We start from the raw sequence: 22,697 nt of genomic DNA on the forward strand, positions 1-22,697 counted from the left end.
GAAAGCCAGAGGGAGGGGTGGGGGACAATGAGGTAGGATGTAATAAAGTATAAAACGTGATCCCTAGCTCAGAAACTCAAACAGTACAAAGATTGCAATGTGACATGCATACTGGGTTTTTTTTGTTGTTTTTGTTGTTATTGTTGCTTTGTTTTAATATGGGCCACTAATTACAAATCAGGAAATCGTTAAATATAAGCAAATATTGATGTAGGCACAGCACATGCTCCTGAGCTCACTGCAGTCCCCACCACTCCCTGTGGCTTCCCAGCCCAGAGGCTAAATGTCAATTGGCCCTTTTAGTCGGTTTTTGCACTGATGTTGTTCTCATAGTCAAGAAATATTTCTGTGCTCACCTTTCATCAAAACTGTAAAAATGAAAGGAAGCCTGAGAAGGTCATGTTTTTCTTATAATGGGTGCTTCTTTCATTTCCATAACCTCCCTGGCCGGCACAGGCCTTTGTTACAATTAACTGAAGAAACAAACCCAGGAGCCTGCAACATCTAGAAAATATGAGACACTGACCCATACATGGTGGGTGTTCTAATGGTGTTTAATTAACTCTTTCCTCAGCTCCACCTCACACACCGAATTATACTTTTCTTCTTCCTGTCTTCCCTCCAAGACTACAAATTCTTCTAGACCAGTAGTTCTCAAATTGTAGCTTGTATCAGAATCACCCGATGAGGTTGTTCAAAATAGATAGCTGACTTCAGAGTCTCTGATGTAGTAGGTCTGAGTGGGACCCAAGAACCCGCATTTCCAACAAGCTCCTTGGTGGGTGTTGACGCTGCTGGTCTGGGGAACACACTTTGAGAACCACTGTTCTAGAGCAATAATCCAGGCTTAGTTTATTGAGCACCTACTGCTATGTGCCAGAGCCTTAAGGTGCTTTATTTCTATAATAATACATACTACAATCCCGAAATAAAGCTGTGTCTTGTCACCATTTCACACCTGAAGAAGGATGCTTGCTGGCACTCCCACAGCCAGGCAAAGGGCCAAGCTGAGATCAAAGATCAGGCCTGTGTCCCTCCAGGGCCTCTGCTGTCCCCTGTAGGACACAAGTTCATTCAGCTGTGTGTCCTCAGCACCAAAACCTTCCACCTACCTCGTGGGTGCTGCTCTAGTGAGTGTTGAGTCAATCTGAGATCCACGTAGACCAGAAATAGGCAAGAAAAATACTTATGGTTCTTAAATGAAGAAAAAAGGAAAAGACATCCAGGCAAGGAGAAAATTGTATCGAATATCCTTTCTTTACCTACATTTGGTTTGTAGGCAAACATTTACTACTCTTTCCATGTATTTCTAATAGCATGCAATATAATTCTTTGCAAAGATGCTTAAAATTGACACAGCATAAAAAGGGGCTCTTGCATGGAGTTATTCATTCCTAATTATAGAGCAACTTTTCTGTAATCAGCTAGCAATCTGTTCTTTGGCCCACCTCTGGTTTCAAGGTGGCCATTTGAGATTGAAAATTAGCTCTGTGAGTAATGCTCCTGCTCATTAATAATATAATGAAATAAGCACTAGTTCAAGGATGATTTTCAAATATTCTGTTAGAATTACACCATTTCTCATAGCAGAGAAACTCTGCCTGTGCCTGCTTTTGGGACACTGAAGCCATCCACTTCCCTCTCTCTCTTTTCTCTTTCTGTTAAATATTTAGCGTGTGAAATCCATAGGCTTTGGTTATACCTATTTCCCCCCATCAAAACACGATTTCCTCGTCGCACCGTTGTAAGTCCAATATGATGATATCGGGGTTGGGGGCCGGGGTGGCCAATGGAAGTGCATATGTTAGAGATGGTTTGGCAAGTTATTTAAGTGGACCGTTTGGGTAACAGAATGAAAAACAAACAGGACATCTTGTCCTTTATTACATAAGGGCGTGGTTTACTGGAAAGAGCAAGACTGTGGAAGGCAGACAGACAGAAATTCGAATCCTGTTCTCCATCACTGCTGGGCAATCCCGGGCAAATATCTCTGTCGCTCTGGGTCTTGTTTTCCTTGTCTTTAAAATGGGGATATTTAACCTGTAGGCTTTTCAACAAGGCTGACAGGGAAAATCTGTTACCTGTCTTTTACCTAGTGGATGCTTAATAAATGTTAGCTCTTATTTTCATCTCTAAGCCCCCAGGCCTGCTTCTTTCTTGTGTTTAGATGGAATTTTTGCCAGAAAGAGGAAAGGAGGATGAGAAATGTCTTAGAGGCTCCACCTCCATTCTCCTCGTTTTTGGCATCTGTGCCTCACCGCCCCCCTCTGTCCTCACCCCAGACCTCAGGAGCCACTTGGGCAACTGAACATATTCATGTTTACAGGGTTTTCCTATAATAATTATTGAATACAGCTGCACTGTTTTATAAAGTCCTAATAACATCTTATAAATATCCCCCCCGTATAAATCAGTAATACTAGAACCTCCCGGAACAGAGAGGTTACTGAACGGCAGACCTGCTGCTGTGATTTGCAAGCCCTTGGGCCTTCTGGAATCTACACCAAAAGATCTAGAGATCTCTTTCAAGTATCTTAAGTCTTGTAAAGGGACAAAATACAAAAATGACAATGCTTCTAGCAAGTTTAACATGTACTTAAATTTTATGGCAATTTAAAGGATTTTTATGTTTTCTTTACAGATTACCGTAACTTCTGGCTGAAATTCGATCCCTATCCGTACTTAGAAAAAGTACAACTAATACTTCATAAGGAAAGAGAGGAGTTTGAAACTTTGATTAAGAAAAATAAGGCACTTTACCTGAACAAATTTCAAATGGATCCATTTAAAATGAAATTAAGTGGCACTTAACTGGCTTGCAAATTGGGACCTATTTATCTGAGTAAAATGATTAAAGTCCTGATTTATCCCTAAAATTGGCTTTATTATTACATTTAATTATACTAGAAGATTGTTAAGGACTTGTAGGTTTTCTCTATCCCTTTAAACTGTACTTTATGTAGACAATAATTGAATATTGGATAGAATAACTTGATTTTCCAAAGAAATATGTTTCTAATATTTCCCTCTTTTTGTTGCAGAAATTGAAACAACTTGAAGAAACAAAAGAAGATCCTGAGAATAGATTATCTAAAATTTCCCTGGAGTCGTTCAATAAATTTAACAGCAATACTGTGATTTTATTAGAAAAAGAGAAGAACTCTCTGAACAAGGTTGAAGGACAAAAGGAAGAAAAAGAAAAAAATGAAGAGGCATCTTTGAGAATCTCCGATAGGCCTGGAGTAGACAATTTGGAATCTTTGAGTGATTCTTTATATGATAGTTTCTCTTCCTGTGCCAGTCAAGGTTCAAATGATGTATAAAGGACTTTTCTTCCCTTAGCGAGCTGGGAATGGAGAGCTTAAGAAACTGGGTGGGGGAGGGGAGTTTGGGGAGGGATGGCTGGGGTAGAGATGACAACAATAAACTATTCTAACACCAGAGCCTACATTGTCAAATTCACAGCAGGCAACCCACCAGAGCTTACTTCTCTGACAGGGCAATAAGATAGACTCCATTTATTGTGTTAAAAGAGGATTGAAAGTAAACACACCTACGATACAGAATTCTTAATTTTGCACTTTTTTTTGAATACTTGTACAGAAGTTGTAAATTTTTTGGAAGAGAAATTATATTTGTAGCAAAAAAAATACAAAAAGGACAGCAATAAATTGAACCAGTGCCATGCTCTTGAAATGATGTACTAAGTCTTAGAAGTTAATGATAATATATATTTTTTTAATTCCAACTAAAGTTTTTGTTAAGTTCATTGTCCTAGTCCTCAGATTGTTTGTGGGTACACTCCATAAACCTAAAGCAGGGCCTGCTGAAATACCAGAGGGTTCATCTGTCATCTCTGTCTCACAATCTCAATGTGATAGAAATGTTAATTTCACTGCAATTTCAAAATTGTTGCCAGAGAGATTCAGGTTGTAGTCATAAGTGTAACTCAGCTTCTACTGAAAAATGAAAAGGGTCCTGAAGTGTGGACACTGATTGGGAGTGTGACACTATCAGAAATTACCCAATTCTATTTCCAACAGCAGGTTTTTCCCTCTAGACATCTCTTTATATCCTCTTAGCGCATCACTATGTTCCTGAGTATTATTTGATTTTGTTATCTTCCTGCTCTTTTCATTAAAATCTGGGTACTCCAAAAATGAAAGCAAATTTCTATTTGCAGTGTTCACTTTTTTAAAAATAAAATAATTGCTTGGTGCTACGGAAAATTCTTTTTAATATCCTTTTTTTCCTACAAAGACTGTTTATATGTAAGGATAAATTCTATTTTAAAGGTTATGTGTATTTTTTCTAGATGTGAACTATTTATAATTGCTTTTGTACAGGAGTTGTAAACTAGGCATAATAGAAATATTTTTAGGATCTACATGGTTACTTTAGTACATACTTGTTTCTTTAAAGAGTATTGTATGATCAGTGTTACTGGGTTAATTTGTGCAATTTGTTACATTTGAATTTTATCTTAAATGAAAATTATGTAAAATGCCCTTGTCTTTCAGACTTTAAAAAATCCTTTTGTTTCATTTCTGAATAAAAGTTATATCACAATTGCACCCTCTGGAAACTGAAAAGAACTTGTTGAAGGGCCTTTTGGCCCAGTCAGTTACTTGAATCGTGACTCACACGTGCTCTAACGATGGATTCCCCAATGGAATAAACTGGCCCTTTTGCTCCAGAGATAGTAATTTAGCCAATTGTGAGATCAGAGTCTGCAGACCAGCGAGTAAGCCTTTCGGTCTCCCTGAGGGGGTTAACCAGCTAGAAATGAAAGGAAGAGGGGAGTAAAGGGAGAGACAGAGCCTGAGGCAGATGGGGAATGATCTCTGCAGAGGAATTACAAAGAAAGTCATTTACAGCCCCATTCCAGACCTGCTCTGCTGGCAGCGTGGGGAAATAAATGACCCGCTTCCCGGTCTGCGAGCTTCCCCCGAGAGGTGGCCGGAGGAGAAAAGGGTGAAGAGGGCCAAAGCTCGAGAGGCTATTTTCACTGAATTTGGAATTCCGGGGATTTGGGGAAAGGGGGTCGGAATGTGAGGATTGGGTGCCGGGGCACCAACGTGCTCAGGCGGGCACGCGGGCTCCGGCACCACCTGCTGCAAGCTTGGTGAGTAAGGCGAAAATAGCACCAGGGAGTCCCCGGGAGTATGCAAGGTGGGTCACTTGGACTTCGCAGAAAGAGGAGGAATTTGAGGGATGGGGGAGTAGCCAGCAGCCGAGTCCGGGGCTGGGATGACGCCTAACGGGAGAGGACGCAGGAGTATACTGCTAATAACCTGTGGCTTTGGGGAAAGCAAGCCTCTTCTTCACCCTGATTTGCTTTCTGGTGGATCTCACGGCGGTTGTCCCCGGGCCGGCCTTCTCCAAGGCTAGGCGGTGTCACCGCACCCTCCAGCGGTGCGCGCCGGCGGCCGAAGGGAGGGCTGCCCAGGCAAGCGCACGAGTCAGGGCAGGGTCCCCACCGCACCCCCACCCATCCCGCCGCAGCCGAGCGAGGTACTGACCGAGGGGCCTCTCGAAGGAAGAAGAGGCACGGCCGCACCCGACACCCTAGGGAGCCTGCGGGTGTGCAACTTTGCCAGGCGCACGGAAACGCGCCCCCTCCTCCCAGTTTCCCGGGGCGCCGGGCTCCAGCGGCCCGCAGCGGTACCTCCTGGCTAGGTGGGCCGGCCCCCGTCGCTGGGGTGCCGCCAGCCCTGGGGGACGCAAAGGGCGTGGGGGGAAGGCGCCTCCGCGCGCGAAGGGCCAGCCGGGCACGTCGTCTTCCGAACCCGCTACGCGGGTCCCCCAGTCCGCACCCGGCGGTCCCGGTGGCACCTGCTGCTACCTCCTGACCACTCCCCCAACCTCCATCCTCCCTCCTCCACCCCCCGCACCCCTTTCCCTGGAAGGCGCGGAGGCGGGAGAGCAGGGCGGCAGGAAGGGGGTGGGGACGTAGACGGTCCCAGCCTTCCCCGCTCGCCACCCCCACCCCTACTCGGCAGCCGTCACGTGGTGCCTGGAGTGGGAGGTGGGGAGAAGAGGCGAGACTTTTTTGGGTGCTCCGGTTCGCCAGTAGTTCCTTCGGTCTCAGTCGCCAACTCCAGAGGCGCCGCGCTCGGCCCGGGAGCGCGAGCGAGAGGAGCGGCGACCCGCAGCCGGGAGCCCGGGCGCGGGCGATGCAGGCGCCGCGGGCGGCACCTGCGGCTCCTCTCGGCGGCGGCCGTCGCCTCGGCGGCAGCGGCGCGGGCCCCAGCAGCCTCGGCAGCCACAGCCGCTGCGGCCCGGGCAGCCTCCGCTGCGGTCGCCGCCTCTGATGCGCCTGCCTGCTCCCGTCCCCGCGGCTCCGGGAGGATGTGGCTCCTCGGCATCGCGGCAACTTTTTGCGGATTGTTCTTGATCCCAGGTAAGAGACGAAGAGACCCGCAGCGGGGGCAGGCGCGCACACCCCATCTACCCTCAGGGCGCCCACCTCGGGGCGGGCGCTGCGCAGGGGCTGCCCAGCGGGAGTTTGGAGGCGGCGACTGGTCCCCGGAGACGCTGGACTGGGAAAGTCTCCAAGTCCCGCGCTGCAGGACGAGAGCAGGGAGCGGCGGATTTGCGGGACTCTCGGCTGCAGCTGCTCGGGCTGCACGGTCGAGACAAGCTGTGCTTGGGAGGAGGGAGAGTCCGAGCGCGCTGGGGCCTCGGCGAAGGAGAGGGGGCGACACACCCCGAACCCCGCCAAGTTGTCAGACGTCTCTGGCAACCCGTGGGAGTGGCGCCGCCGACAGGTGAGCGGCGCGCTGGGCAGCCCGCGGCAGCGCCCAAGCTCGGTTGCTGCGCTCAGAGTGCGATCGATGTGGGGCTGGGAGGGGCTCGCCCGGGCCAGGAACGCGGGCAGTTGGGTCTAGACCGAAGCTCGTAGACCAGAGAAGAGCGGCCAGGCTGAAGCGGAGAGAGGCGCGAATGTTTCGCTCCCTCCGTCCAGTTCGCTGTGGCTCCCAACCGAGCTCTGCAGAGCTGGGACCCCAACCACGGACCCTAGCCAAACGGTGGCCCCGACAGCCCCTGGGAGAAAGGGCTGCGATGTCACGGTCTGGGATGCCTGCGCGCGAGCGCGCACACGCCCTCTCCCACCCGCTCTGGCCACCCCTGCTGCCGCGGGGACGGTCCCAAAGAAGGGCCGCCAACCCAGGGACATGGGGCGCAGCAGCACTTGGCGTCCAGCGGGTGGTCGCGCGGGGAGCCTCGGAGTTCCAGCACAGGAATGCTGACTTCGAAAATTAAATAAATAAACCTGAAAAGGCGTCTGCGAATGCAATCATGAACGGTGCCAAAAACAGTAATTAAGTAATTTGTAACCAATTAGCAATTAGGCAAATCCTTTGGCGTAGACTGGAGCTGACACATGTCTTTGGAGCTACTTCGCTCTTGGGGTTGTGCCACCCTCCTTTCAACTTCTTGGGGAAAGGCCTGGGTGGTGTCAGATGGGTTCTTTGTGTCCAGAGCTGGGGTCCAGGGGTCGCGGGCAGTATTCCACAGCATCCTGCAGGACTCTCGGTTCCCGCGCCGCCCCCTGCCGGCTTCTGCCACATCCAGCCCGACGTTAGAGACCCCGGAGTGCAGAGCCCCAGGCATCCCGGAGCGGCGGCTCTCTGGGGCGTGGGATGGTCGTGGTTTCCTGCGTGGGCTCTTTGAGGCGGGATCTGAACCCGACTGCGTCTGTCCCCTAGGCTTTGCGCTGCAAATCCAGTGCTACCAGTGTGAAGAATTCCAGCTGAACAACGACTGCTCCTCCCCCGAGTTCATCGTGAATTGCACGGTGAACGTTCAAGACATGTGTCAGAAAGAAGTGATGGAGCAAAGTGCAGGTAAGAGCCCGGCAGCTCTCTCCTTCTCCCTTCAGCCAGGGGTGGGGGTGGAATGTGCATGAGGGGGCCGTTAAATAACAGGAAACGGGGCTGACTTTGATTTAACACATTAACTGCTATGCGAGTTGCATTTAACTCACGCTAGTTTTGAGCCCGGGGCCTCGTGAAGCATATGCAACTCACGTTTCTTTACCTTTACCCTTAGGAACTATTTTTCAGGTTGCATATAATTCACGCACAGAAAACAATAAAAAGCAACACATTTTTCATTAAATTGGAAAGGATCATTTTGTTTCCTAAGTTTTTATTTTATTAGGAACTATTTTTCAGGTTGCATATAATTCACGCACAGAAAACAATAAAAAGCAACACATTTTTCATTAAATTGGAAAGGATCGTTTTGTTTCCTAAGTTTTTATTTTATTTTTGTACTAAAACACCATGGTCCCCGGGGGGGGGCGGGGGGGGGAAATTCTACTGTGGCAATCAGCGTGTTAATGCACACACACTGGTTATCGCAGATTTACTTTTACAGTGCTGGGAAAATGAAGAGTTCCAAATAACTTTAATCTCATTAGAGTTAATTACCAGGGCTTCTCCCCAAGGGACTTGGGAGGGGAAGTGCATTTAAATTAGTGGCTCTGCTCTTTTTATTTACTCCCCTCACCTCTGTGTGCTCAAAGCTGATGGGGGCGGGGGTGGAAAATATATAGCTAACTGGCCCTGGCTTGGGTAACTAGACAGTAGCCTGTGAGCAGTGTCAGCCTGAAATATGGAGCTAGTTGAAGTTCCCAGAGGTCAGAGCTTGAAAAATGTGTTTTGTCATAGAGCCACGCCATATTTCCTTGAAGAACACTACAGGATCTTTATTTAATTTTAGAACTAATGCATCAAATTCCAGGCACAAATTGCCAAGGTCTTTCAAAGGAATGTCATTCTCAGTCCTACCAGCTTAGCTGCTGGCTAGCTGAGGAGAGGGCTTGAGCACCCTGGGAGGGAAAACAAGGTCTTGTGGGACAGCCCCCTGGGGTTGGCCAGAGTCTTCTCACTGAGGTGGAAATCCCAGCCTAAGTAGTCTTATCAGAAATCGAAGTACCCCAAAGTCTAACATAGAACTTTGGGAGGATAAGTGAAGCTGTTGTTTCACTTCCAAGGTCAAACCCGTAAACAGAGGCTGTGCCATTTTAAGGATATTAGAAGATAGGGAATAGCATCATGTCATGGCTGACACTGAATAACCAAAGCCCCGCTCCTTGGTAGTTTGGGGAACTGCCCACCGAGCCCTGTGAAGTGATTAGGACTGTTACGTGATTCCCTTAACCCACTGGCAGATCAATGCAAGGGCTCTAGTGTTAAAGCCAGCACCTCAGGAATGTAGTTTCTTCTCAGAGAAGGGTGTGGAAATGCCTTGTTCCTAAACAGATGGTTATTTGGCGAGCAGATGGCAGCTCACCACTGTGCTATGATGTAGTGTGTGTGCAGTTGTATGGGCTGTTCATTATGGGGCATTATTGGCCTGGGTGTAGATTCTTTCCACCAAAATTGCTCTTCTGGGAAGCCTGAGACTTAATTGCTCTCAAAAGTAACTTGTCCCAAGAAATGCAGCAAGCCTTGTTCTGGTATATAGGATTTGGGCTATTGAAACAGCAAAACAAAACTTAGTAATGATTCTTTCGCTAAGATTGAGGTGGATAATTTGGACAAGTGGTTTCATGTCTCCTTTTGTTCCTGCATTTTACCTGAGCAAAAAAATTACTGCCCTTCTACCAGAAGAAATACTGTGATTTTAGTCAGCATCACTGTGAACACTTTATTGTTACTTTCAAATATCTGCAGCTTTCTTCCAGACAGTAGTTTAGAGCCAGACGAAATGGGGATGTACTGTGGACACATTAAGAACTTCTTCAGAATCCTCGAGGCCACTGCTTACCTGGATGTCATGTTTTATAACCCGGGATATGGTTGAGAAAAGGATGTAAACTAAATTCGAGTCAGAAGAAGTCCTTTTACTGAGAGACATTTCTTCCTCTCTCAAAGTGTATCTAAGATGAATACCACACACTCCATTTTCAGAGTGCTGTTTTTCATCTTTTTTCATTCTCTCCTCCAAGCCACACTGTAAAAAAGCATTGCAGGCATTATGACTCCCCTTTTATTCACAGGAAACTTCAGCATGAAGGTCTTCGAGTACCTGGCTTGAGGTTGCTTGTTTTCTATTAGCTCCGTCGTAGTGGGCACCTTGTCTCCAAACCAGATCCCTCTGGCCGCAGGTCATAGGCCAAAAGGTGGATAGAGACTGAAATGATAAGGCAGTCTCAGTTGTTAAGCTGGAGAAACAAAAGCAGTTGATAAACCCCAAGGAAAGTGTTAAGAGGGGAAAGACGCTAGGTCTGTTCTGGGCACGTGAAGCAAGCGCTCTGCACCTAAATTCACTAGAAACCAGCCAAATGCATTTGCTTCTGCGTCAAAAGAGCAACATCCAGGGAGCTGATACTTCCAAGGCACTTCCATTTTTACATATATGTAATTGTTAGAGACCAGTTTAATTTTTACCAACAAGGGTGGAGACCAAACCTAAAATTCTGGTTGTTAAATGACCATCATGCAGTGTAATCATCACAGAAATAAGAGCTAACATTTGCCGTGTGCCCTAGGCACCTGGCTCTTTCCTTGGCACTTTTTATGTAACATCTCATGAAATCTGGTAGTCCTCTTTTGAGGCCCTTGTTCCCCCCTCCGACAGCTGATCAGCATATAATTCTATTGCATGGTCAACTCCTCCACTCTGGAGAAAGAAAGTAGTGCCTGTTAAATGCAGCTATTAGGAATTGAAGTCAGAATTTTCTTTTCAGTTTGGTCCATAACATATGTTGTACTGAGAATCTGAACACATTAGAGCCTAAAGGGCCCAGTGACTCCTACTTAAGGATGCATATCAGAATCTTGCTGCGAGTTTTGTTCAACTCCACATGCCTCCCCCCGCTCGCCCCCGAAGAAGACCACTTCATATGTCTGTGGTATATCTTCCTTTGTAAGCTCCCCCAAGTGATGCTGGGGTGCCCCAAGGTGAGAATAGCTTATGAAGACAAACTTTTTTGTATTATAGAGGAAGAAAATAAGGTTCCGAAAAGTTAGACGCCTGGTCCAAGTTCACCAGCCAGCTGTTACCAAGAGGCACTTGAAGCCTGCTTCCTAGGTCGGCACCTTTGCTGTACTACCACCCGGCCAGCACAGTAAAACATACATTGCCAGGTAAAGATACTGCCAGGTTTACCTGAAAAGATAATCTGGGGAAAGTTCTTAGTATTTAGACAATTTTGCATAGCCACTACGTTCACTGACAGGCTGAGTGGACAGGCCGTGATCTGAGAAGGATTTTTAAAGTTCGAGTGCTGTGTGGACTGGCACTTTTCATAGGTATGGAAAAACAGGAGTTTAAATGGACTAAGAAATTTTAATGAAGTAAGCCGGTCTGACATTAAGCAGTAATGAAAGGAATTCTCTTTCCGAAACAGACCAGCGATGCAGTATGCCCAGCCATTCAGTTAGTCCTGCCTGGATTAAGTCTGCAAACTCAGCTCCTGTGAATTTTGAGGCAGGGACATTTAACTTTCACTTGGGAAGTACATTTGAAATTAACCTTTATCCGTTCCCCCAGTGGCATTCCTGTTAGGTGCTGAGATTATTTTCCACTGTTCTTTTTTCCTTGGGTCATTTCCAGAATAATAAGGCCCAGGCTGTGGAAAAGGGAAGGTTTGGTTCAGCTTCTTTCTTTGTCCTTACTAATTGATATTTAAATGTTTGCATAACAAATGACTTGCTCTCACCAGCTCAGCACTTAATGAGTTAGTGTCTATTTACCAGCACCCTTGATAATGACATTTATTTTTGCTCTTGCTTATCATTGCACTCTGCAAAATATTTTAAATATTGATTTTCATTTCAGAATAGAAGCCCCCCTCCAGTATGAATTTTTAAACCAAGGAATAAAGAATGTGAATTTGCATTTGTTTGACAGTGCAATCTTGTAATTAGAGTTTTTCCTCTTGACTAGATACAGTGAAAGGGGCATAATTTAATTTTTATAGACTAGCCAATTTCTGCCCTTAGTAAAATATAGCTCTGTCAGTGAGCAAAATGTTTCAGGTTCTTCTAAACCTTATTTAAAAGTTAAATGCAGTATATTGAGAGAAAGTTCATGGTCTGAATCAGTAACCTAATCGATCTCTTCACCCATCCTTTGCAACATGCATTAATCTATTTGTCTGTTTTGCAATACAAGAGTTACTGATTTATATGCCATGTTGCATCTGCATTATAGCTGTATAAGTAATGGCTATTTTCCTTTCGGATTAGTTAGTTGCTCATTAAGTCAGGCAGGGATGGCTTCATGCCTCGGATAGGTTCATTTTACACTTTATTTTCTCATGAGCGAAATAAGGGATAGCAAGAGAGGACAAGCTGCCCCGAAAATAATCAGTCGCCCACTTTCAGAAAGAAATGGAAAGTTAACCGTGGCCTGTATTTTCTCAAGTCTATGGCCTTCTTAATTTCGCCAAGATTATGCTCTAGTTTGTCCTTGGGGTGGGCTTGGCAGGGGTGGGCTTGGCAGGAACGAGACCCCATGCTGCTAATCAGTGTTACATCACATTCCCTTTATACCTGGATTCTGTTATTTAAAATGCACACATGCACTCAAGCTCACACGTGCACACGTGCACACACGCTGGCATATATTTGTGTACACACGTTTTGCCTGTATGTATTTGCATACACTCACATATGTAATTCTTGTAAGAAAAATAAAAACATTAAATCATCCTTGGCAGATAGTCAGATGGCAGATTATTAATCCACACTATGTCATAGGCACGAAGACATTTTCTAACATTTTTTCCCCCCAGAACAACTTCGTTAGGAGCACCAGGGCTCTCTGTCACTCTTCCATGTCCTCCATTTGCTCCTGTCTTTCCTCCTCCTGCCAGTCCTCTCCTGTTGGCTCCCTTTTAGACTACCCACCTGCAGGCCTTCCTTTCTCACCCGCAATCCCATTTTGAATCAATCAGAAGGGCTATGGACTATTCTCTATGAAGAAAGTGAAAAACAAAAACCAAATAATTGTTATTATTTTCACTTTGGCAAAGGAGACTTTGACAGGTTAAAAAACTTAAAAAGAAAAAAGATTCAGATGTCAGAAAAGGTATCTTCATATATTAACGCCAGCCCTGCTAAAAAGGTTTCCATGTCGGCTGGGCATGGTGACTCACGCCTGTAATCCCAGCACTCTGGGAGGCCGAGGCGGGCGGATTGTTTGAGCTCAGGAGTTCGAGACCAGCCTGAGCAAGAACGAGACTCCATCTCTACTAAAAAAAATAGAAAGCAATTGGCCAAACAACTAAAAATAGAAAAAAAATTAGCTGGACATGGTGGCGCGTGCCTGTAGTCCCAGCTACCTGGGAGGCTGAGGCAGGAGGATCGCTTGAGCCCAGGAGTTTGAGATTGCTGTGAGCTAGGCTGACGCCAGGGCACTTGCCCCAGGCAAGAGAGTGAGACTCTGTCTGAAAAAAAAAAAAAAAGGTTTTCATGTCAACTTCAGTGAAGTGAGGAATTGCCCAGGAAGAGATTCCATGCCATGCATGTCCTTAGCGCCGCCTCCCTTCCTTTCTGGACACTAAACGAACAAACTCCTTTCTCTTTGGGGTAAGACATTTTGCCAAACAATTGCTCACTTAGCTCTGGAGAAGCAGCCATGTCTTTCATGTGTAGACTTAACTGGCTTCTGAGGAAGTATTGGGGGGGAATATCAAATGTCTATAGTCCCTGGGATGCCCCAGGAAGTGAAGTATTTGTTTATGTTAACTTCCCAGCTGAACAAGCAGCCAGCACTGACCTCTCATCTCCACAGATGAAACGTTTGAAGATTGATCTGGCTCTCCCATAGCACTAATTCCTCCCAGTAGGATTGCATGAAAGCTTCTGTCATTGATGGTTTTCCTAATGAATTTAAACAGAGAGGCTTCAAAGCTGGGGCATTTTTCCCAAGTGAAAATGAAACGAAGTATGAAAACAAAACACACCGTTTCCTTTGAACTTTGAAAAGGAAATCTGCTTCCCTATATACTCCTGAAACAACAAAAAACCTGAATGTACAGCTTTGGTGTGTGCGCTCTCTTGCTCTCTTCCTCCCTCTCTCCCTCCCTCCCTCCCTCCATTCCTTCCTCTTTCTTTCCTTCCTTCTACTTCCCTGCCTTTCTTCCTCCCTCCCTCCTTCTACCTGCTTTTCTCTTCTTTTCTCTCCTCTCCTTCTCTCTCTCCCTGTTCTTTCTTTCTTTTTGTTTCTTTCTTCTCTCTGCTCTTCTATTTTCTTTTCTTTGCTTTGCTTTTCTTTTTTCTTCTTTCTTTCCTTTCTTCTGTAATGATTGACTGACTGCCTTAGGTTTGACTGCCCAGACCAGACAAAAGCACGCTAAGGACTCGACCCCCCAACCCTTGTTTTTCCCTTGTCCAATGGAAAACGTATTCATTCAGCTCCATTAGAGGAGAGAACACCCACGTTCTCATTAGAGGAGAGAACACCCACGTTCTCAGCTTTTCGTGTTTGGTAACCTTGAAGAGGTTATTTAACATCCCAGGGACTTAGCCTCCTCTCCTGTAAAATGTAGAAACAGGCTGCCTGTTTGGGGAGAAAACAGCAAGGGAATGAGAAGTGCAATGAGTACAACTATCTTAAAGGAATCCGTCCTAAGAATGGGAACCTGCCTGGAAAATCACCAGGCGTTGTCCCATCCACTGTCTATACCTGCCTCTGCATACTGGCCCAGATACCTTAGTACAAGTTACTTTGCACACTATTTTCGCATTTCTCAGACTGAGGGAGTCCTTGAATTCAGCCTTTAGTTACTTACAGTAGGATCCTCGTAGTTAGTGTAGAAGGTTTATAGTGAGCTAATATCCCCACTTGATAGCTGGTGAGTCTGAGACCCTGAGAGGCCCAGCAATTTGCTCAGGACCACACAACCGGAATCCAAGTCTGGGATTCACGTGCCTTCCACTTCTCCGGGGTTTTTTCAATCACTGTGGTGCCATTTCTCAATTTTTTTCTTCTTTTGCATTTTTAATAATAATTTTATTGAGATATAACTCACATACCATAAAATTCACCCTTTTAAAGTGTATACTTCGGTAGTTTTTAGTATATTCACAGAGTTGTATAACTATTGCCACTATCTCATTCCAGAACATTTCATCACCTGTATCCATTAGCAGTCACTCCCTCTTTTCCCCTCCTGGCAGCCCCTGGGAACTACTGATCTACTTTCTGTTTCTACGGATTTGCCTATTCTGAACATTTCCTATAAATGGAGTCGTGCACTATGTGGCCTTTTGTGGCTGGCTGCTTTTGCTTAGGGTGATGATCTCAGGGGTCATCCGGGCCACTTCCCATGCCGAGATGCGTCTTTCCCCTTGCGCGTGCAGGTGTCCGCAGAGAACGCCCAGGTTTGGCAGGCCCCCTCCTAACAGAGCGGGGTAGGATGAGACGGGATGGGATGGGGCTTGGTTGTGAACCTTAGAACTCCACTGGCTACTTAGCCACTTTGCTGAGTGGAACAAACAGCCTGTGCCAAGAGCAGGTCATTATAGGGAGCCGCAGGGCAAAGGACTTCGTGTGAGTCAAACATCTGCTTTGTGCGAGCTCAGTGCTGCCCATCCAGCACCATCTATTAAATGGTTAATCTGCTTTTCCTTGAGGAGATCTTGAATTAGTCCGTGTTAACCACATGGTTAGGCACAGGGATGGGTTCTTGCTGATGCCTGAAGCCCGTATCAGAGATCCCAGCTGCCCAGCCCACATCCCGCCTCACCCATGGCTGCAGCCATCAAGAATCGCGCACCTCTGAGGCTAGAGAGACGCACGTCTATCCGGTCCACGCTTCCATTTTACAGATGAGTGCTGTGGTGCAGACAGAAGCTTTCTTTCCAGACAGCTCGAGTGTCTTGATCAGTCCATTTCTCTTTCTTCCTTTGAGAAGGCTCGAGGGTAGAGCAGGTTGAGAGAGATTCTGGAGAAAGATTGTGGTTGATAAGATCAGATCCTGGCTTGATTTGGTCATCTACAGTGAATACTGCGTCCATGCACAAGTCTACCCTTTTTCTCCCCAACCAAATCCCTGATTACAGCCTTTGTGTAGGCAGAACTACTTACTCTTTAAACGTGGGAAATATCTTTCCTTCTCTGTTATTTCCTTCCTAAAGACTAAGCCAGATTCTTCTTTGCTTGTAGTTTTCCATGGTGGTAGAAGACGGTATTTCAGGGATCTAGGGGAGAGTTGCTGGGAGAAGAGACTGTCCCCTCCCCTGGGCTCTGCACAGGAGGCTGTATCTGTAACTTACCAGCCTCAGTTAAATCTGGGATGAGCCAACCTACAAACAAACAAAAGAGCTATCGTATATGCCAGTAATTCTTTCTCGAATTTGGGTTATGGCTACATTGTGATTTGCAATCTGTTTTCACAGGCCAGAACCGCAGGGCATGTTCTCTTATTAATAACTTGCTTCCAATCTTCTGATTGCCTCCAACACTACAAAGCAAAGCAGGAGATGGACTGAATTAAGTGCTTTAGATAAGGTGAAACCATAGAGAGTTTGTAATAAATTGCTTTTTTAAAAGAATGTGTTTAAATAGAATAAAGCGGGGATGGCTCAAGCCGTTGATTCCAAGGGGTTTATGACTTTGCCAACCACGAGTGGGATCCAGATGCACAAGTGATAAAGTGTTGTATTATTTTAAGGAAGTTGTGATACTTGGTCCAGTGCATTTCATTTCTCACTGGACATGGACAATAGCTTTTTATGTTTTTCTATTTCTTGGACTTGTTCGTAAGTGCGGTGGAACGGCTGAAGCCGGTGTCAGAGGTGGGCGGCGCCCGGCGCGGCTGTCAGCCTGCCAGGGCCACACTGCACACAGGATGAATACGAATGTGCAGGGCCGCTTACCCGGCCCTCCACAGAGGCTGCTTCAGAGAGCACCGGCGGAAGCAGCTGTATTAAGTGACACTGGACAGTGGGTTTTATGCACTGTTTTATTGCTTATGTAAAATCTAGCAAACCACTTGGGTCTCTAGTAACTTCAGAGAACCTTATTGAGAAATAGCAAGAGGCTAGGCAGGTTGACTAGTTTTCCACCCAGTAAAGACACCCAACCTGGGAGTGCAGATCTTCAAAGCGAGCTGGAGATTCTCTCGAGTTTCTGTGTCTTCAGCGGGAAGGCAGCCAGCAGGCGGAGCCGCACCTGGAGAAGGATGTGTTAGCTAACTCTCTCTGAAAGGCAGGACAGCCTTCTGTCTGGCTGGCTGTCGGGAGGGAAAGAAGGATAAGGCAAGTCAGAAGCAGACGTTTTTGCAGGAGAGTGGTTAAGATCGAGAATAAACCAACGTCTGTGAAACCTGGGTCTGTGCATGAAAGCCAGCTGGGTCCTGCTCACCTGCGCTCAGGTGGGAAGCATTTCGAGCACTTGGCGTTTTATCTGTGTTCAGTGTTCTCCAGCCAGCAGTTCACCTGGCGACGGAACCTTTCACTATTTTAGAGAGTATTTTCCTAATCGCATTGAACTACAGCTCCATTCACTGCAGCCCATTCACGCTTTCATTCTATACACCAGCTCCTGAAACGGTGCCAATACCCACCCCTCTCTCTCCCTCTCTGTCTCCCTCCTTCCCTTACGCACACTCACTCGCTGGGTATGAAGACACCAAGTAAATATTTGCTGAATGAGTATATTGAAGAAATTGATTTCCAAGCTAAAACAGATAGATTTATCAGCATTTTAAACTATTATACCAAAAACGAAGGAGCTTAAATGTTTAGCATAAGGGGAAAAGAAAGAATAAAGACAAGTTGAATATATCTTTTACTTTTTAGTTAAACTAGAAATAGCTGCCTAATGCCTGTTAGTAGCAGTTGTCATGTAAGGAACCACTGTGATATGTAATCCACCCCCAGCTTTCCCGGTTTGTCAGCTTGCTTTCAAGGCTGACCTGGCTTTACTTTAAATAGGAGTGTTTTGGAGTTTCCAGGAAACACACACACACTCACACACACACTCTCACGCTCACCCCTCTACAGCTGCCAGCTTTCTTGGTAGCCGAGGCAGCTGGGGAACACCAGGCCATCGCCAGCCCCTCATCACCTGAACTCCGTCACACTGATGAGGTCAGGACATGAGCTCCCTTGGGAAGAAAGAAAATCCCCCACGTTGTCATATGCCCCCCAGTCCTCTCCGACACAGGAGATGCGAGTTAAGAATACACACAGATATGTTCCATGAGACATCGACGGTTCAGACTTTCAGCTGGGTGATGTACTTCTAAACCATTTAGTTTGAGCAAATTAAACCACAGAGGGAAGCAAACAAACAAACAAACAAAAAACACTGTGTTTTTACTCCTACTGTCTGTTTTGCCTGTATGTATACTAGTTCACCAGGCTCTAAGAATTCAACTAATTGCTTGTATTCTTGGCCCTTTTATTGAATGTCATTAATATCACTGTCATGATATTGACAGAACCTGGGCGCCATTGCCATGTTGAAGCCCAGAGCAGCTCTGGCTGCAGCAGCTCCTCAGCCTCCGGAAGCATTTGTCTGTCCCCTTCATCAGTCTGTAGGACCAAGCCTTGGAAGAGAATTAACCAGCTGTCCCTGCTGCCACATTCCTTTCTGTTCTTGCTCCACCCCAGACCTTGCTTCCTGTATCACTTAAGAATATTTTTGGCTACAAGTAGCAGGGATTTAAACCATAAAGACATTGATTGATTGTTCACCCAAAAAGATAGTCCACAAATAGGTGGTCTCAGGGTTGCTCCCACAGCTGAGTGATGTCATCAGAGACCCAGGCTTCCTCCATTTCCCCAACAACTTCCTGAAGCGTGTTGGCTTTTTGTCCTCTGGCTTGTTGCCTCTCGGTCACAGTATGACCACACTGTATTCAAGTTAAAGGGAAGAGGTAGTGCCAGGGAGCTCTTGTCTTCAGCTTTGCCTTTTAATAAGAAAATGAAAGCTTTCCCAAAGTGACCCCAAAGAATTCTCCTTGTCCCTCACTGGCCACTATGAGCTGTGAAGGTGGCAAATGGGTGGCCAACTGTCAGTGTCTGCCAGATCACCTTCTGAGAAATCTATGCATGAGATTGGAAAATATGACACAATGCTTCCAGGGACCACTGGAGAAAAGGACAGGGATAATTTCCTCTCCCGAACAACACCACTATTTTGCCTATATTGAACACTGAAATGCAAGAAACATGTATACTGACAAGTGTGGATTCCAGTCCTGAACTTTAGCATAGGATGTACATGACATTCCAGAATTCTGGGTTACTGAACACTGAGATACAAAAGTATAACTAAATTTTATTGTGAGGACCTTTTCTACAGAGGAGAATGCCATCCATGTTCTTGGTTATAGATACAAAGGTGCTTTGGGTTAATTGTTTAGATGTTGTTGGTTCATTCCATTTGGAGCCATTATGCTACCAAGGACTCTATTTTTCCGACATTAGGGTGAATTTGTATGCAAGAAACTGATTACGAATCTTTGGTCCCCACTATGTTAATCTTACCATTTGAGAACAGTAATCAGAAAGACATCAAGGTTAAAAATGCAAGAGCACGGTTTCATAAATCATCGAAGGGCGCTGTTAATACTGAGATAATAAGTCATAAATATCTGTTCCCTCAATCCCCCAAGGCAAACTGGAGAACAAAGACACCAGCTGAGGAAGAGCAAGTGACTGCACAGAAACCTTCCTGGCCCTGAAACTTATAAATAAGCAGAGAAATCCAAATCTAATGCAAGACTATAGTAAAACTAACAACTGGCTTCATACATTATGGGTTGGTTGTTTGCTGGCTATAATTAAGTTGGCATCGGTGGTTAACTGCCTTGAAAATTAAACGCAACAAAAAAACTTTTGAAAACGTAATCAGAGTCTTCTGAATAATGAACTTAACACATCCCTGTTATAAGGAAAAAGAATGAGTTCTTAGAGTATCTTTTTTCGTATCTATTTTGTTGCTGTGGCTGTTGTTTTAACAAACATTTATTTTTACCCTTAGGGGTCATTGCAACCGCCTAGTGTTATCCTCAATTTCCGGTTCTCACAGCTAGGCCGAGCTGGGCCTGGTGTCAGTATATCAGTATGGACGTGCAGTGCAGAAGTTGGCATGTCCTCTTTTTTTTTTTTTTTTTGCCTTTTTAAAATGGGTTGTTAGCATTCTTGTTTGGTTCCTGTGGCCATCTGCAGCTCAAATGGAGGGGGCTTTTTTGGCCTTTAAAATATTCAAATCCATAGCAAAGGAAAAGTACTTAAGAGCCCGAGCACAAAAATGTCCAGGAAAGAACTGCTTTCCAGATCTTCTCTAATTATGCTTGATAAACGGTGCCCATCATGGCAGAGAGAATGTCAAAACTCCTCACGTGGTATCCTTTAAGAGAAAAGAAAAATACTTGGGAACAGATCGAAGTTCTTTTTTCTTGTAGTTTCTTTCAAAGCTCAGTGAAAATGCTTATAGTTCATTCCAATTACCCATTCCCAAGCATTTTTCTTTGAGGAGCTGTTCCTAGTCCTGCATAGAATATTTATTGTGATGTAATCATAACTGTGGTGCTGTAAGTGCTGGTTATTTTTCAAGTAGAGAGAGATTAATCTCAGTCCCAAACAGGCATTCACACAAGTAGTAGTTTGCCATAGAAGTTCGACTTTAAAGCTAAATTGCGTAACATGAGTAAAAAGTAATGGACTACTTCAAGACTCTGTTGAGAAATTTCAACCTTTGTACCGGCAAAAAAGAACAGAGGCAAAGGGAATTGTGGGGAAAGATGAATGCATGGTGGTCCATAACGAGGAGAGAGCACAGCTTTATGCTTCTGTTTTAATTGACCATTGAGGCAGAGGTTAAAGTGAGAAAACTAGGAAAGTAATGTATTTCAAAAGCATGATTATAGGAGGTGGGCTATAGTAGAGTTGTAGCCCCAAACTCTCTGGAATGCCCCAAAACTGTGATGTACATCTGTTGGGAGGTAGAGGAGGGGTTACAAGTCCTGTTTTGGCCCCAGTACAGCTGAGGGATGCACAATGTTAATGTTTATGATCATAATTGTTTATGATCCTCAAGGCCCAGGGCTCTTTGGAGTAGATTAGTTTGCAAAAGGCTTCCCACCTCCCCAGAGAGTCACAGCTAATAATTAAGTTCTAGGACACTGCAGACTGGGACGAAGGGAGCCTCTTGGTGTGCAATGAGTGCCCAGTAATTATCAGCCTTCTTTCTCACGCAGGTTCTGAGCAAATCGAGAAATTAAACAAGGAACAAGGCAGATAAGGCCAAAAATATCATCACTGTTACTGAGAAAGACTAAGTTGGAGGAAATAACTTTGGCTTGAGAGTCAAATGGGCTTTGGAATTAGTTGGTTTACCCAGTCACAGACAAGGCCGGATAAGGGAAGTCTCTTTTCCAGAGGAGCAGGGCAGAATGCCTGTTGTTATGCGTCACTCACTCCCAAGAAGGAAAAGGAAGGAGAGAAGCACCATGTGCCCAGTCTGTCTTTCCCAAATTTACCAATCAGATATGTCACCCCACCTCCCTTCATATGGAAGGAACGTCAAGACCAGAGGAAAAACATTCCTCCAGTAATCCTCCCCCAAGCCCGTCACACTGAAACATAGTCGTGTTCAGGAGTCCCCAGGTTCTCTGAGGTAAGAGTTAAGCTGTTAAATAGCATGGACGTTTGGGGCTATGCCTGTCACCTACACATAGACATACACACTTGCTCTGTTGCTCATCAGGGTGAGCAGAGGCCAACCACATTTCCTTGAAGCATTTGTTAGGTATGTATAACACAGAGCATGTAGACTTGTCCCTCACCCATACCAATGTTAATTATTTTTTATTTTTAATTATTATGGGTGTACAATAGTTGAATATCTTTATATGGTACATGTGATGGTTTGATACAGGCATATCATGTGAATTAATCAAATCAGGGTAATCAGGGTATCCATCACCTCAGATAGTTATCATTTCTTTGTGTTAGGAACATTCTAGTTCCACTCTTTTAGTTATTTTAAAGTCTACCCTAACTTGTTGATTATAGTCACTTTGTTGTGCTATCAAATATTGTTCATTCTATCTAAGTATCTAACCATATTTTTGTACCCATTAACTACCTCCACTTTATCCCCCCACCCCACTACCCTTCCCAGCCTCTGGTAACGATCATTCTACTCTCTATCTCCATAGAGAGTAAATCAATTGTTTTTAATATTTTGCTCCCACATATGAGTGAGAACATGTGAGATTTGTCTTTCTGTGCTTGGCTTACTTCACTTAACGTAATGTTCTGCGGTTCCATCCATGTTGTTGCAAATGGCAGGATTTCATTCCTTTTTGTGGCTATATAATATTCCACTGTGTATATGTACCATAATTTCTTTATCCATTCATCCATTGATGAACATTTAGGTTGATTCCAAATCTTGGCGGTTGTGAATAATACAGAAATAAACATGGGAGTACATATATCTTTTCAATATACTGATTTCCCATCCTTTGTATATATATACCCAGCAGTGGGATTGCTGGATCATATGGTAGTTCTATTTTTAATTTTTTGAGGAACCTCCATACTGGTCTCCATAGTGATTGCACTAATTTATATTCCCACCAACAGTGTATGAGGGTTCCCCTTTCTCCACATTCATTATTGCCTGCATTCACTATTGCCTGTCTTTTTGATAGAAGCCATTTTAACTGGGCTGAGATGATTATAGTTTTGATTTGTATTTCTCTGATGACT

General features: G+C 45.1%; 2 protein-coding genes across 3 annotated transcripts in view; both read left to right on the forward strand.

Moving 5' to 3' along the window:
• Positions 1–4,572, forward strand: part of NCKAP5 (NCK-associated protein 5) — an 839,167-nt gene extending 834,595 nt beyond the window's left edge. The window contains exon 18 of the mRNA XM_012650513.1: positions 3,042–4,572. Within this exon, the coding sequence (XP_012505967.1) occupies positions 3,042–3,058 (17 nt within the window). The 3' untranslated portion in view covers positions 3,059–4,572. The remainder of the gene's footprint in view (positions 1–3,041) is intronic.
• A 1,534-nt stretch (positions 4,573–6,106) lies between these two features.
• Positions 6,107–22,697, forward strand: part of LYPD1 (LY6/PLAUR domain containing 1) — a 31,661-nt gene continuing 15,070 nt past the window's right edge. The window contains exons 1-3 of one of the 2 annotated variants that reach the window (XM_012650532.1): positions 6,177–6,237; positions 6,365–6,403; positions 7,713–7,850. In XM_012650532.1, the coding sequence (XP_012505986.1) occupies positions 6,177–6,237; positions 6,365–6,403; positions 7,713–7,850 (238 nt within the window). Of the gene's footprint in view, positions 6,404–7,712; positions 7,851–22,697 lie in introns of both variants that reach the window. The other variant, XM_012650533.1, reaches the window with a different exon arrangement.

The sequence above is a fragment of the Propithecus coquereli genome, unplaced genomic scaffold, assembly GCF_000956105.1.
Source record: "Propithecus coquereli isolate 6110/MARCELLA unplaced genomic scaffold, Pcoq_1.0 Scaffold33, whole genome shotgun sequence".
Classification (NCBI taxonomy): domain Eukaryota; kingdom Metazoa; phylum Chordata; class Mammalia; order Primates; family Indriidae; genus Propithecus; species Propithecus coquereli.